Source organism: Diachasma alloeum, unplaced genomic scaffold, assembly GCF_001412515.2.
Source record: "Diachasma alloeum isolate Michigan unplaced genomic scaffold, Dall2.0 Dall_scaffold_00681, whole genome shotgun sequence".
Lineage (NCBI taxonomy): Eukaryota > Metazoa > Arthropoda > Insecta > Hymenoptera > Braconidae > Diachasma > Diachasma alloeum.
The window spans coordinates 167,483-181,252 of record NW_021680813.1 but is presented as its reverse complement, the minus strand read 5'-3'; the positions used below and the strand labels follow the sequence as shown (position 1 = coordinate 181,252).

The 13,770-nt window shown below is 38.1% G+C and overlaps 1 protein-coding gene across 1 annotated transcript; it reads left to right on the top strand.

Moving 5' to 3' along the window:
* Positions 1–182: 182 nt before the first annotated feature.
* On the top strand, positions 183–12,836 carry LOC107044108 (odorant receptor 13a). Its single transcript, XM_015265857.1, has 8 exons — positions 183–230; positions 1,148–1,547; positions 1,629–2,016; positions 4,732–4,806; positions 4,868–4,979; positions 5,207–5,314; positions 10,314–10,499; positions 12,510–12,836. Exons 1-8 carry the CDS (start codon positions 183–185, stop codon positions 12,567–12,569), a joined length of 1,377 nt encoding a protein of 458 aa, XP_015121343.1. The 3' UTR covers positions 12,570–12,836.
* Positions 12,837–13,770: the final 934 nt, after the last annotated feature.

Sequence of the window (13,770 nt, the reverse complement as noted above, 5' to 3'; positions counted from 1 at the left end):
AATGGAAGCTCAGTCGAGTCGAGAGAGAAAGTCATTGGACATGTCTCCACCAGCCTCGGAATGGTGGACAGGCTTGGACACATTAGGTCCTCGCAAATGAAGGCAATTCAAAATTTGGTGCTTCCCCTCTCGATCGAGATCAAATGGAAGCTTAGTCGAGTGAAAAGACAAAATCATTGGACATGTCTCCAGCAGTTTCGGAATGGTCCACCACTCTGAGACTGCTAGAGGTACGCCCAATGACTTGGTCTCTTGACTCGACTGAGCTTGCATTGGATCTCAATCGAGAGACGGAGCACCAAATTTTTAATTGCCTTCATTTGCGAGTGCCTAATTTCTGCAAGCATGTCCAACATTCCGAGACTGCTGGAGACATGTCCAATGATTTTGTCTCTTCGACTCGACGGAGCTTCCATGGGATCTCGATCGAGAGACGAAGCACCAAATTTTTAATTGCCTTCATTTTCGAGCGTCTAATGTCTCCAAGCATGTCCACTATTCCGAGAGTGTTGGAGACATGCCCAATGACTTTGTCTCTTGACTCGACTAAGCTTCCATTTGATCTCGAGCAAGAGATGAAACACCAAATTTTTTATTGCCTTCATTTACGAGCGCCTAATGTTTCCAAGCGTATCCGCCACTCCGAGAATGCTAGAGGCATGACCAATGACTCAATGACTCTGTCTCTTGAATCGACGGTGCTTCCATTGGATCCCGGTTAAGAGACGGAGCACCAAATTTCAATATACTATATTCTTCACAAACGAGCCACTCGTCACAATTTTGCGTACCCATTCTTACTATCTTTAATATTCACATCAAACACATTCTCTACATAAATGAACAAATCGTCATCATTCGAAACTTGAAAGACGAACGCTGCATTAACACAGGCAGAAATATACAATCAACAGACACCAAGGGGATATTTTATCGATTGCAAACTTGCATCGTGGGAAACACAGTTCCTGTAAATTACTCCTAATTGTTTCCGGGGCGGAATCGATGAAAGACGGCATCTTGGAATATTTACTATGCAATTTTAGATATCAAGTATAATTTGTATTCGAAGGAAAGCGCTGATCAAAGAGCTAGAACAGACTACGAACCATGTCTTTCATAATTCTCCCCACGACTGTATTCTGAGGTTACTAGAGTGAAGCTTCTACTTCGAAGGAGAAGTGATATGAGTTCTGAAGGAACTATACCGACATTCAAAGCATTTGTCTCTCATGTTTTTGTGACACTAAGCCATTTGAAAATTTTAAAAAATTCAAACTCTTCAAAGTCGACTAAAATAATCGACACTTGTGGAACCACATGTTTACTTATGTTGAATTTCTTACTTGTTGTTTCTGAGGCAATTGATGTGAAAAATAGCTACGACTTGCCAAGCTTCGCAGCACGATTTAATCCACTTCTTTTTCATCTACTCGGATTGATTAAGTGGACTTATTGCCTAACGCATCTTGCCGATATTGAGAAACTAATCGTTAACATGGAACTGTGTCATGAAATGTGTCAAAAGATTGATAGTAATGATGAAGGTAAAGTTGACAAAAATACGTTGTTGTGGAATTTTCTCGATCCTTTCCTCATATATAACATAACTGATGAATTTTCTCCAGATAAAGGTCGCTACAGAATGAAAATGACAGATTGTCAAAGAAGTTCTAAGTTGTTCGTAAATATCTGGTTATTGGTGTGTGTATTCGGTGTAGTGCAATGGTGTGCGAATCCAATTATTTATGATCTGTACGATGATTTGTATGGTGAGAGAAGTATTAATTCCACATTCAGTAGGCATTTGCCTTATCCAGGTTGTTTTCCTTGGGAAATGAATAATCTCTTCATGTACATAATCTACTTTACATTTCAATTCGTTGGTGGTATTGGAGCGGGTATAGGCATTGGGGCTTACGATATTCTGAGTATCACATTTATAATGTATACTTGCATTCATTTGGACTACCTTAGTGAAACATTGTCTGCATCGGAGGAGAGAATTTGTTACAGGTAAGTAAATCTCAATTTTGTAATGAAGTACTATAACGAGTGAAATTGAGCATCCAATTATTGTTGAGGGCGTGTGGCCACGGCTTGTCTCTGTAAACTCGGTACCCTAACTCCATACAGGAAGTTAAAACCAAGGTTGCATAAGTATCGAAGATCACAGACTCAAAATTTCTATTTAAGAGGGAGGCTCCGGTGGAATTTAAAAGTCTTCGGTGGATCTGGGGACTTATTGAGCGACTTTCGTTATATGATGGGATATGTTTAAAAGTGGGAAAAATCCCGGACCCAATCGGTTTTGCCCCGTACTTCCACGGTTTTTCGTGTTTCTACCTTTAAAACGTTCTTCTTTCTCCAATTGTGATCCGATTTGACTTTTTTTTCGAAATGTTCGTGAGACTCCAAAGAACCAAGTTAAGCTTCCGTTTTACGATCCATTATATAGATCATGAAAAATTCGAAAAAACAAAAAAAATTAAAAAAGGGGTTTTCCTTCTGATCGTTAACTATTCAAAATAAAGACTTTTCAGGCATAGTGCAAGGAGAATCAGAAGGGAAAACCCTTTTTTAATAACAAAAATTGATTTCTCTTAAAAATTCACTGCCGTTTCAATTTGACCGTGTTGCACAAGAATTTTGCAAGAATTTTGATTATATAATAAAAGAAAACAAAACAAAATTTATTAAATAAATTTTATTCCATAAACTAGTTATGTCAACAAATTTTACACTTTTTTCATTTTTATTTTCTTTTTTCATATATATAGTGACTAATTTTAAATAAAAAAAGTCTTTAAAATTTGTTTACATAACTAGCTTATGGAATAAAATTTATTTAATAAATGAATAATTATCGAAACCTTCGCACGGTACTTTCTCCTGTCAGTTAGAGTCTAATCCATGTATGGGGTGGATCTAACTTTATTCTTACTCTAAAAATTAGTCTATGCGTCGAAGACGAAAGGCTCATCCCACCGAAAAGAGTAGGGGACCAATCGTAGCGTTGAACTCGGTCGATAGAGTTGGACTTACTACTAGTGGGGATATTTCAACTACTTCAAAATTGGCATCAATTTCTAGAAATTATTAGATAAAATATTCGAATGTAGGCGGTATAATCTAGCGCGAAATAAGGCGGTCATAGCGACCCCCGTGGTATTATAAGTAGCGATCTACTCAACACAGTCATCCGAAGTCAGTAGCAATTGTACTAACTTTCCCACTATAATCTCTGCTTAGAGGACTTCGAGAAATGATTCGACGAAAATCCCAACACCTGATTCATGAAAAAATTATGTTCCCAGTCAACTATCGTTTATAAAATTTGAAAAAAATACAATAGAGACTCGAATGATAGATGAAACCATTTATGAAATCTAATATGTGCTGGGATAAGATAAACAATGCAAAAAAAAACGGTAAAGATATTTGGGTAGTGGAGGGGGAAGTTGACTCGCGTATAATATGGCAGGAGTGTTAATCAGTTTAGAGCGTTCTTCGTGACGGGATGCAACTGCATCCCTTGATACCTGAATCCGATATATTTTATTCTCGAATCGAGACTAATATACCTGAACCTAATGTTATATTTTATTCCTGAATTGAGAATAATATAACTCAATCGGGTCTATTTGATTCTCGAATGGGGGATAAAAATTTCAATTTCAGGATATATTCATATCAGGTCCGATCGTACTAAGCTCTGTTAGGGGGAAGGGGGAGTGCACGTATACCGCCGAACGGGTTATTCTGCCCATCCGTATTTCTCAAAATTGGCTGAGACTAAAATTTTTGTTTCAATAATCAAACATTTAATTGCAAGAAGTAATTCTAACAGAAATTATGAATTTTTCCTGTGTATTTCCTATAAATTCTTAAAGTATTTCGTCCCGAGAATTTAAGGTTTTACAAATGTTTTGTTGGTCCATAATGGAATAGAGTGCGAAAATTCAAGGAATACCCCGATACAAATCATATAAGCAATTTACAGTTTACTCACTAGTAATAGCGCGATAGCGTAGTGGTTAAGGCATAGGATTAGTAATCATAGGGTCCCCGGTTCAATCCCCAGCATCGATAAAAAAAATATAAGCTTTTTCAGAGGTAATAACAGTGGAGATTCATTAAGAGAGGCGCCCTACGGTGAAAGAATTGAATTTTTTTTTGTTTTGGATTAATTATCATTCATAATTGTTATTGATACTGACAGACAGGTCATCCGGTTTTCATACAGTTGACTTGATCAAGTTCGGATCCATTCGTCGTGATCAAATCCAGATTGGTCAGAGGCGTAACATGTCTGATCAAGACCGGATCCGTCAATTTGATCAATACCTGACCAGTGGTCAGGTCTAACCTGATCCAAACTTGATCAAGACCTGGGAGTCTATTCTCGAGTCGGTGAGTGGCTGAGGGTATACGTTTGACTCGTACGATTACATACGGATCTCCATATGAGATCGTACGAGTCAAACGTATAAGCTCAGCCACTCACCGACCGGGGTACTCATCTCCCATTCGAGAATATGCCAGATTCAGGTATATTATTCTCGACTCAGGATTATGCATATACCTGATTCAAGAATAAACTAGCCCCCATTTGAATACATTTTTTATTGTACTTATTACGAAGATCCTCTCCCCTGTCGAATTAAACAAAAACTATCGAATTGATTCAAAATATCGTCCATATGCAATAACATAATTGTATTCAATCAGAGATAGGTCATCAAAGAGTCATTCATTTGAGAGGAAATTAAAGAGTTGTTTAGAGCACCACAATCAAATATTGGAGTGAGTATGTAATTTCCGTGAAATATTTGTTACGATGAAGATAACCTTCACTCTGCTACAGAGTATTTGAGAAGATAAAAACCATCACGAGTTTCCCCCTGTTGGTGCAGTGTCTCGATACAATTATCGGTCTCTGTCTAGTTTCTTTAGAGGCATCCACAACTGAAATAAATGTAAATGTAGAATCCACGCGGAGAAGACCCTTTTGGTTGGTCTCCTGCCACAAAATTTAAGAAGTTCCAAGACGGACATTCTACAGATATTCGTACCGTTTTTCTTTACAAATTACTGATCACCACTTGAAATCAGCGAAGAGGATCTTTTCCGTTCAGGAGAGCACAAAATTTGAAGGACCATAAAAATTTATGAGATCAAATTAATTTATTTCATTCATGATCAGTCCGGCGTGGAATGCCTAATGAAGCTATTAAGCACAGCAGAATATTGGAGTGGTATCAATATTGAACTATTTTTCTACTGTTATTTCGCAACGAAAATCTGCGAAATGGTTGGACTAATATAAAAGTTTTAGAATTCAACGATGGATAGGGTAGGAGGGTGAAAGGATTTTCAGCGTGCAGGCAAATCTTTGCTCCAAGAATTTTCCTCACTTGATGGATGAAACAATGAAAAAATGTGTGTATATTTAACCTCGAGGCGAAAAGGGCTTTTTCATTTATAAGTAAACGAAAAAAGACAGTTTACCCCTCATTAAACGTAACCCAATCAGAAAATATAGATAACATCAATAGAATGTTATTTTTTATAGAATCTTGTATGGAAGAATACATTCATTTAAGTAACCAATTGTGAGCTATACAGCCCTTACAGAGGGCAGTTCGTACAAAGAAGAGTTACGTAATACAATATTACAAATTTGAGGGAAGTATAATATAGATAAAGTGAACAAGTAAGTGAAAGGTACAGGCGTGAATAAAACTCACTTCAGCTCCTCTAAGAGGATGAGCTGAAGAGGACCAGTTCCTTGAGAAAATGAGACATTTTTTTGGTGGTAGATAGTTGCGTTGACAAGAGAGCTTGGATCCAGAAACTCATAGGGGTCTCTCACATCAAAATATTTTAATCGGAAGGAATCGTAGCGCGGGCAGATTGAAAGTACATGGATTAGAGAAAAAGGACCAGAGGACAGGCAATCTGGGCAATTGGAGGAGTAATCTAGTCGAAGGAAATCTGGACCTATTCTCAAACCAGCACAGTATATATTAAATAGTCTAATATTTGCAAAAATCTGGACTGAACTAAAGGGAAGATCTGAGCGCAGGTACCCCCGAGTGTCGGGAGGGCGACCGAGATTTTTGTAAAATAGACGAGATTCCTAACGAGTACAATTTATTCCATAACTTGCATCGCATAATCCAAAATGCATCGCATAATTTCGTGTTGAGAGATGGGAGAATCTAGGATAGGATGGAATTGAGGAGAGAATTGGAGTTTGGTAATGAGGCAGTCTGGGAAAATATTGGAGAGAAACAAAAACCCGTCCTCTTTGCCAGTTGAGTTAGTGAGAGAGCTGAATCGAGGGCGAAATTTATTTATAATTTCCCAGAAGAGGGCAGGATTGGATGCGTCAGCATGAGTTCTCCCAATTTCTTTGTCAAACATTATTTTCTTCTGGGCAATGAATTTTTTACTGGACGATTTCAACTTTTTTTTTATCGTTATTTTACGTCGCTTCGACGCGGTTAGGGTATGCTGCGATTATAATCAAGACTTTCAATGGTTAGACCTCACCACCATTCTACCCGGCCCAGTTTTGAACTCGGAACCTTTCGCACGTGAGGCAACGAATTTACCCACTGCGTCAAGTCACCGGACAATTACAGCTGGTAGATTTGAACTGGTAGTATCTTAACTTATTTAGAGTGTCCTTGATAGACTGCCATTTATGGAACGCGTTGAGCACTAAACCCGGAAAGGCTCGAATCTGAGTCGAACCAGTTCCTCGGGGAAATAGGTGAAATTACTCTTTCCGCTTTTTATTGATCTTAAGCAGGTGAAGTGAGGAGGACACACTCCTTATTGTATCCATTAATCGGTCATTTAACTCGTTAATTGGGAGATCCCCGACCCATTGGACCGCAGGGGATTATTGCATCTGGGAGTGATAGGACATTAGTGCAGCAGGCTTCCAAGTTAATCTGGGGAGGGGAGTAGAGGAGTCGCAATGGGGTGGGAGGGAGAAAGAGGAAGGAATGTGTCTAATATCAGTTCTACAACTATTGGCATATGATCAGAGTCAGTCGATAAATATTCGACGTCAAAGTCGCTAACATAAGATAAAAAGTCGATACTTAGACAAACATAATCAATGACGGACTCTGTATATTTATTTCGGAATGGGATGTGGGTAAACCGCGCAGGTTGACGAGGTTGTGGGATTCAAACGCATCATTTAGCAAAACTCCCGATCGGCCAGGATCATGAAGATCTGGGGAGGATCTTGACACATTAATGCTACAATTATGAGGGAAGGTGAGGGTATCGAATTCGTTACGCTTTGTTAATGAACAATTTCAATCTCCACCTCGGATAATAGGAGTAAGAGGATGGGAAATAGAAAGAGATCGAAGTTTCGAAGGTGGAAATATTCTGTATTGGGGGGAGATAAACATTACCAACTATAAATCGTCTATCATTGAGAATAAAATCTATGACTATACAACGCTTGTCTTGATGAAGAAGATTGTAGCGGCTGATGGTTCGTGGCAATGCGATCATGAGACCGCCCGGCGCTCTCCCTCTGGAGGACAGCTTCACTTCTCTGCGTTCTATCAAGTGATAGATGGTGGAGAGGTTTTTCGCCGATGGAGACCGTGAGTGGAACCGTGTCTCAGACAGACATAAGACATCGCCTTGGATTTTCACACCAGCAAGATCTTGAATGGTCACAAAGCCGTGCATATTCCAATACAAAACTCTGAAAGACTCAAGACTTGGCGGTGAAAAGATCGATTTGAGGGGCGAGGATGGCAGAGGGAACGTCCGTCGAACGATCCCCGACCCGCGTGGATTGTACTTTGGATACTATGGGCCGTTAGCGCCTTATTTCCGCCTCGGGAAGGCCTCCTAACAGTTTTGCGGATGTGGCTGACCTTGTGATGAGAACTGACAGATGTGGAGCCTGACGAAACCGACCGGGTTGTTCCCTTCGAGTTTCCACGAGTGCGACGAGGAGTGCTCTTGACAGAGGTATTCGAGATCTGCGGAGTGCTGGGCGCTGGCATGATAACCGAGTCAGATTTGCCACTTGTTTCGGATGTTGTAGCAGAGAGAGGAGGCAGGAGGGCCTGGAGTACTTTCTCCGGAATCTGCTCATCGTCAACATAGATGAGTTTGCCTTTAAGTCTTGCATCTCTACCAACCGCTTTCAGCCTAGTACATGTCTGGTGTTTCATTCTTCTCTCTTCACGTTCTTCTGGTGTGAGCCGTCCGCAATGGGAAACCCCTGCGTTCGAAATATCGCAGCATGTTTGAAAACATCAGATTTAAATCGACATGCCAGCAGTTTGACAAGCACTGGCCTGCTACCTTTTATTTTGCCAATTCTGTGAATTAGGTCGACACCCGAATCTGGTAAACAAACATTAGCCTTGGAGGGAATGCCCACGACGTACGAAAAGGTTTTTGTTTACCTCATCCGTGTCTGACACATTGAAAATCACAAAATTATTTCTCCTAGCGTCAGCTTGGAGTTTTGAAACTTGTTTTTTCAGGACTTTAACTTCTTTACTTATCGCATTACATTTTAAGTCTGTTTCTTTGTGAAGCAATTTAATGTCTTGCACTGTGGAGCCAATTTTATCAGTTTTTGCCGACAGAGCCTCAATGGAAGCCTTGTCGGCCATGTCCTTTCTCAATGTTTTAATTAGCTTCTCAATTTTATCGAGCTGTTCTTTGTCAGCCATCGCACAGAACTTTTCACGAATAACTTGATATGGAGAAAATAACAAACACTGTACTAAAACATTACTGATAATTGTACTAAGAAAAAATGAAAAAAGTAAAAGTTAGCCTTTCAGAGCGTGTTTATGCCCAGAGGCTTCTAGCTGCGTCAGATTGTCATGAATAAGAAGCTCTGGGAGCTCTGGGTAAACACGTCTGCTCTCGACGACAGACCGATACGAACTCCTCAGAAAATATCGTTCGACACCTGAACGATGGGGATTTCCCAGCTTGTGTGATTGGTAGCCCTCGGCTTCGCTTCGCGCCTCCAACTTCGCACTCGAGAAAAACCCGTCGCATTTGTATCGAAATATCTTACTGCTGAATTATGAATGGGGTAAATATATTTTTAAAAACATGAAAATACGGATTTATGATCGCTCTTATTGACATTTGCCTAAGTGAAACACTTTCCTGATCACTATTAAGCTAGCAATTGTCAAATATGAACATGCCGATGACACAAGGCGGACTCTCCACAATCAATATATTCGGATTTTACGCATAAATTCCGCGAACCTAACCCTATGTGTGAAGTTCGATTAGTTATGCGTAAAATATGGATCAGGTGTGTGTAAAGTCCGCACTCTTTATGTTTAAATAATCTCTTGATGTTTATGTTCAATAATTTGTTTTTCAATACAAAGAACAATTCTTTCCCTTTATGACAAGCTGAAATTGAGTTCAATTGATTAATTTGTTTCTGAGTTATGAATAATTTTTAAAAAGTCTAAAGTGTCCGTTTTACCCCACCCTTCCCTATATTTTTCAACTACTTCGCGATTTAGTTGATGAACAACTTAATGTCAAGTGCCACACATAAATAACAATGTAAACAAATTCGCAAATAAAAAATAAGAAAAAAGAAACCCAGGGCCCCTAAACGCCAGTACCCCAAGTATACTGCTCGTGTGGCGACCGAATACGAGGCAACCCGAGCTCGATTCGTGTCGTACAGCGCTGGGATAGGTTCATCCTCACTCCGGGGGGCCTAGTACGCTTTGTACGTGAGAGGTAGTAGATTATCTTTTGTTTTGAATTAATCATTGTGGATAATTATTATTGATACCGGACGACAAGTCATCGGGTTCGTATGCGTTTGGCTTGATCAAGTTCAAATCAATTCGCTCTGATCAAATTCAGATTGGTCAGAGGTGTTACATGTTTAATCAAGCTCTAATCCGTCAACATGAAATTTCCACTCGGATATGCTGCCAAAAGGATAAATTGACGATGAAGAAATGTTCTTCTAAGGAAACATGCAACCTTCTTTTGAAATTATAATATTATCATATGTTTGTATGAACATATGTTTTCCATGGACATGTCCTAATAAATTCAAAATTAATAAATTCAAACTAATAAATTCAATAAGTAAATAAACCTAATAAATTCAAAACTATGAGAATTGCAGTTCTTATAGTTTTGAATTTATTAGGTGGCAAGAATTCATGGAGCAAAGAATTTTGCCGAATAGAATTTCAATAATTTTTTTGCCCTCGTGCCCTCTTAGATCGATTGCTTATTATTATTCATTTTTTCAGGGAGCAGGAATAAGCGATGCATTTTACTGTTGCAAGTGGGAGCAATCCGCTGGGGAGAACGAATCTAATAGCCTTCAAAGAATAAAGGAAAACAAGATGGTCGCAATGGGCATTATGCGCGCCCAAAAACCGATGGAAATCGCTGGTGGGCCATTCTATGTTCTGTCGCTAAAAACATTTAGAACTGTGAGTAGAAATGAAATTAATAATCATCCTCCAGCGTTTAAAGACATTCTTGAAAGCCAAAAACATTTGTAGATACATGGCTCAAAATTATTCGTTCTATTGATTGTGGAGAGTCCGCCTAAAAAATTCTTCAAATTAAATATATTGCACTACTTTCGCATTCGCGAAAAATATCCACCAAAAGCGAGGGGTTATTCAATGGTAAAATCACTGTGTCACTCTGGGATGAAATCGGATGAAATTAGTTCTGAAATCGCGTGAAATCGAATTAAATCAAATGAAATCGAATGATTTCATATGAAATCACTTGCAATCATTTGAAATAAGTGAAATCACTTGAAATCATTTGCAATTACCAAATTGGTGAAATGAGAAAAGCAAAACATAACTCTGTCGAATTCCAGCATTCTCAAAACCAGAGCGATATTTCTCATGAATCTCACAATTCACCGTTAAACGTGTTTAGTATTGTAGTTCAGAAAAAATAGGTTAGACGAAAAATTTAGACCATAGTCCGCTTTTTTTCAGATAAATTTTTCATCATAAGAAAAAAGCGAGTGTACAGAGTTTGAAGTCCGAAATGATTGTCAAAATTTTCTTTTTACGTATTTGAACACTTTTTTTCTTAAAAAAAATTGAGATAGTATGATGATTCAAATTCAGGGTTTATCGATGGCAATGGGCATGGAATGGCAATTAGCTTCGGAAAAAAAAATCATCACCCGAACACTTTGACGTAAAAAATATTCAATTAGGTCACCTAGTTTTTGAAATATTGAGGCAAAACGATTTTTGAGAAATTGCTGTATCTCAAAAACTACTTGATCGATTGGGCTGAAACTGCGCTCAGAACTGCTCCCAAATGATAGCAATTATGTGACAAAATTGCAGATGTGTAGCTGCAATTTTACTTCTCTTTTTGTTGAAATTTATAAAAAATTTCCCAAAAATCTGCACACACATACGGACATACATACCCACATTTTCTAAAAACAACATATCGTCACGTTTCGTGACATTGTACATAATTTGCAAGAAAAAGTAGAAGATCGTAAAAATGACCGATCACAAGGCTTTCATTCTGGAAGCAACAAATGCTTTCCTCATACAAGCAAAAACTTTATTAGTTAGATATGTGGAAGCATTATTTAGATGACGAAGGAAAAGAATTTATTGATGTGCAATAATAATTCTCTGTTCTGTCTACTCATTCTATCTGATCATTCTTCTAATGAATTTGAATTGATGATCTACTTCGAATGAATGCACTATTGATTTCATAGAATTGAAGCTTTATTATGTAAATAAATATATGAATTTCAAGAAAAAAACTTGTAGAATTTAATAGGCAAATTTAAAATGAATAGATCAATTTGTTTAATTTTTTTTAAAGAGTTTAAGCCTTAAGTCACTTGAGTTTATAAACGCATCAAGAGGCAATAGTGAATTTCAACCGGTTATTTTAGAGATACTTCCTATGTTCATAGGATCATTTTCCATTCACATGGTAACCATTTCTATGGACATGGTAGGCATTCCTATGTAACATAATAACCATTACCAAAGGACATAGTAAGTATTACTATGGAACATAGTAAGGATTACTATGTAGGGGCATTTGAAAACCCTTTTACTATATTACCAGGATAATCTCTTCTATGGCCATGGTAATATTTACTATTCAATTCTCTCCGTGCAGTTGAAATCATTTGAAATCATCAAATCGCCGACAAAATTCTATGAAATCAATTATTCCTTGAAATCACGTGAAATCACTTTGAAATCAGAGGGCCTACGATGAAGAAGGAACGTTCGCACTGCATGATAAGTGAAAAACAAATGAAAACACAATGTATTCTAATAGTTTCCAAGTGAAATTACATAATGGAACGCTCCATTTTTTTTTCATGATAGGGACTCAGCAATCATTGTGTCACAATATTCAATAGTGAATAACCCCTCGATCAAAATTCCGATGCAAACACTCAATATGTAATTTTTTTAATACAGCTGACGAGTATGTCTCTCTCTAACGCACTCATACTTCGACAACTCTCCAACCAGGATTAACGCTGAGAATAACAGACAAGTGTCATCATTCATAAGAATCGGTCCAATAATCGAAAGAGCATGCTTATATTCGTCTTTATTAACCCTGAAATTTAGTAATGAGATTAAGTTCTACATTCGACTACCAGTTGTATCTTATATTTTCCTAGTACATTGTCGACGATCCGCAGATGACTCGCGCATTCGGCGCGCGCGTGTCATGACTAAACGATTGCGCTTTCACGTCTTTCAAACTACAATAAAATTCTAGTAACAAATACAGTTAAATCTTTGTCCAAATGACTTGTATATGGAAAACAAAATTATAAAATGAATCCCAAAGTTACAACTTTAATTTAATTGAAGAAGATAATAGGAAATTCCATTCGATCACAAGATAATTATGCCGACCACAGAGAGCATCAGCCGACTGACAAAGGGGATTCAAGAAATGGTGGGGAACGGTCGCCAAACGTAGTGGAAGGGAAGCGGGACGAGTGAGTTGCAGCTGTTCACCTACAACTGTATAAGGAGGGCGCGCAAGTAACAGAAGAGTAGAGCTATAAGAGCTTCACTAACTTCCCCTCACCACTATCCTACTCTCCTGATTCAACGACCACGTGTTCCGATGAAGCATTTTTGTCAAGAAAATTAATTCTCACAACTATATTATCATCTTCTGCGCTATCATATTAGCCTAGTAGGAACAAGTCCGCTTTTGAATGCACGTGGCTGATGAACATCAATGAAACCTCTATGCTATTTTCGTCAAGGTTTTTCCAGGATTTTTCGTTACAAAGAAAAATCGAAAAAGGAACTTTCTAAAACCTCATATCATATCTGTCCTATAGTACGTTCATGTGACAAACATTCATATCACTTGAACCAGCAACTTTTTGAACGGCATCCAATGTCGTTAATTTCACCTTCCATATAATTATGGTAAGTAAATAACTGTTAAAAGATAAATTTATGTAACCAGTTTATACATTAATTTTGTATTGATAGTTAATCATAGATGCAAAACTGGATTCCAGTAAAAATTAACGATATTCTCAAAATTTATATTAAAGAATGCCATATGATTTTAGGCACATGTACAATTGTACATGTACGCACAGAACTCGATTTATTGAAATTCACCAGCAGTTTCTGTACATGTATGATCTCCTGGTCGCGAATCCGTGGAATGCGGAGTCCTTGTGGAGGCTTCACTCACCCA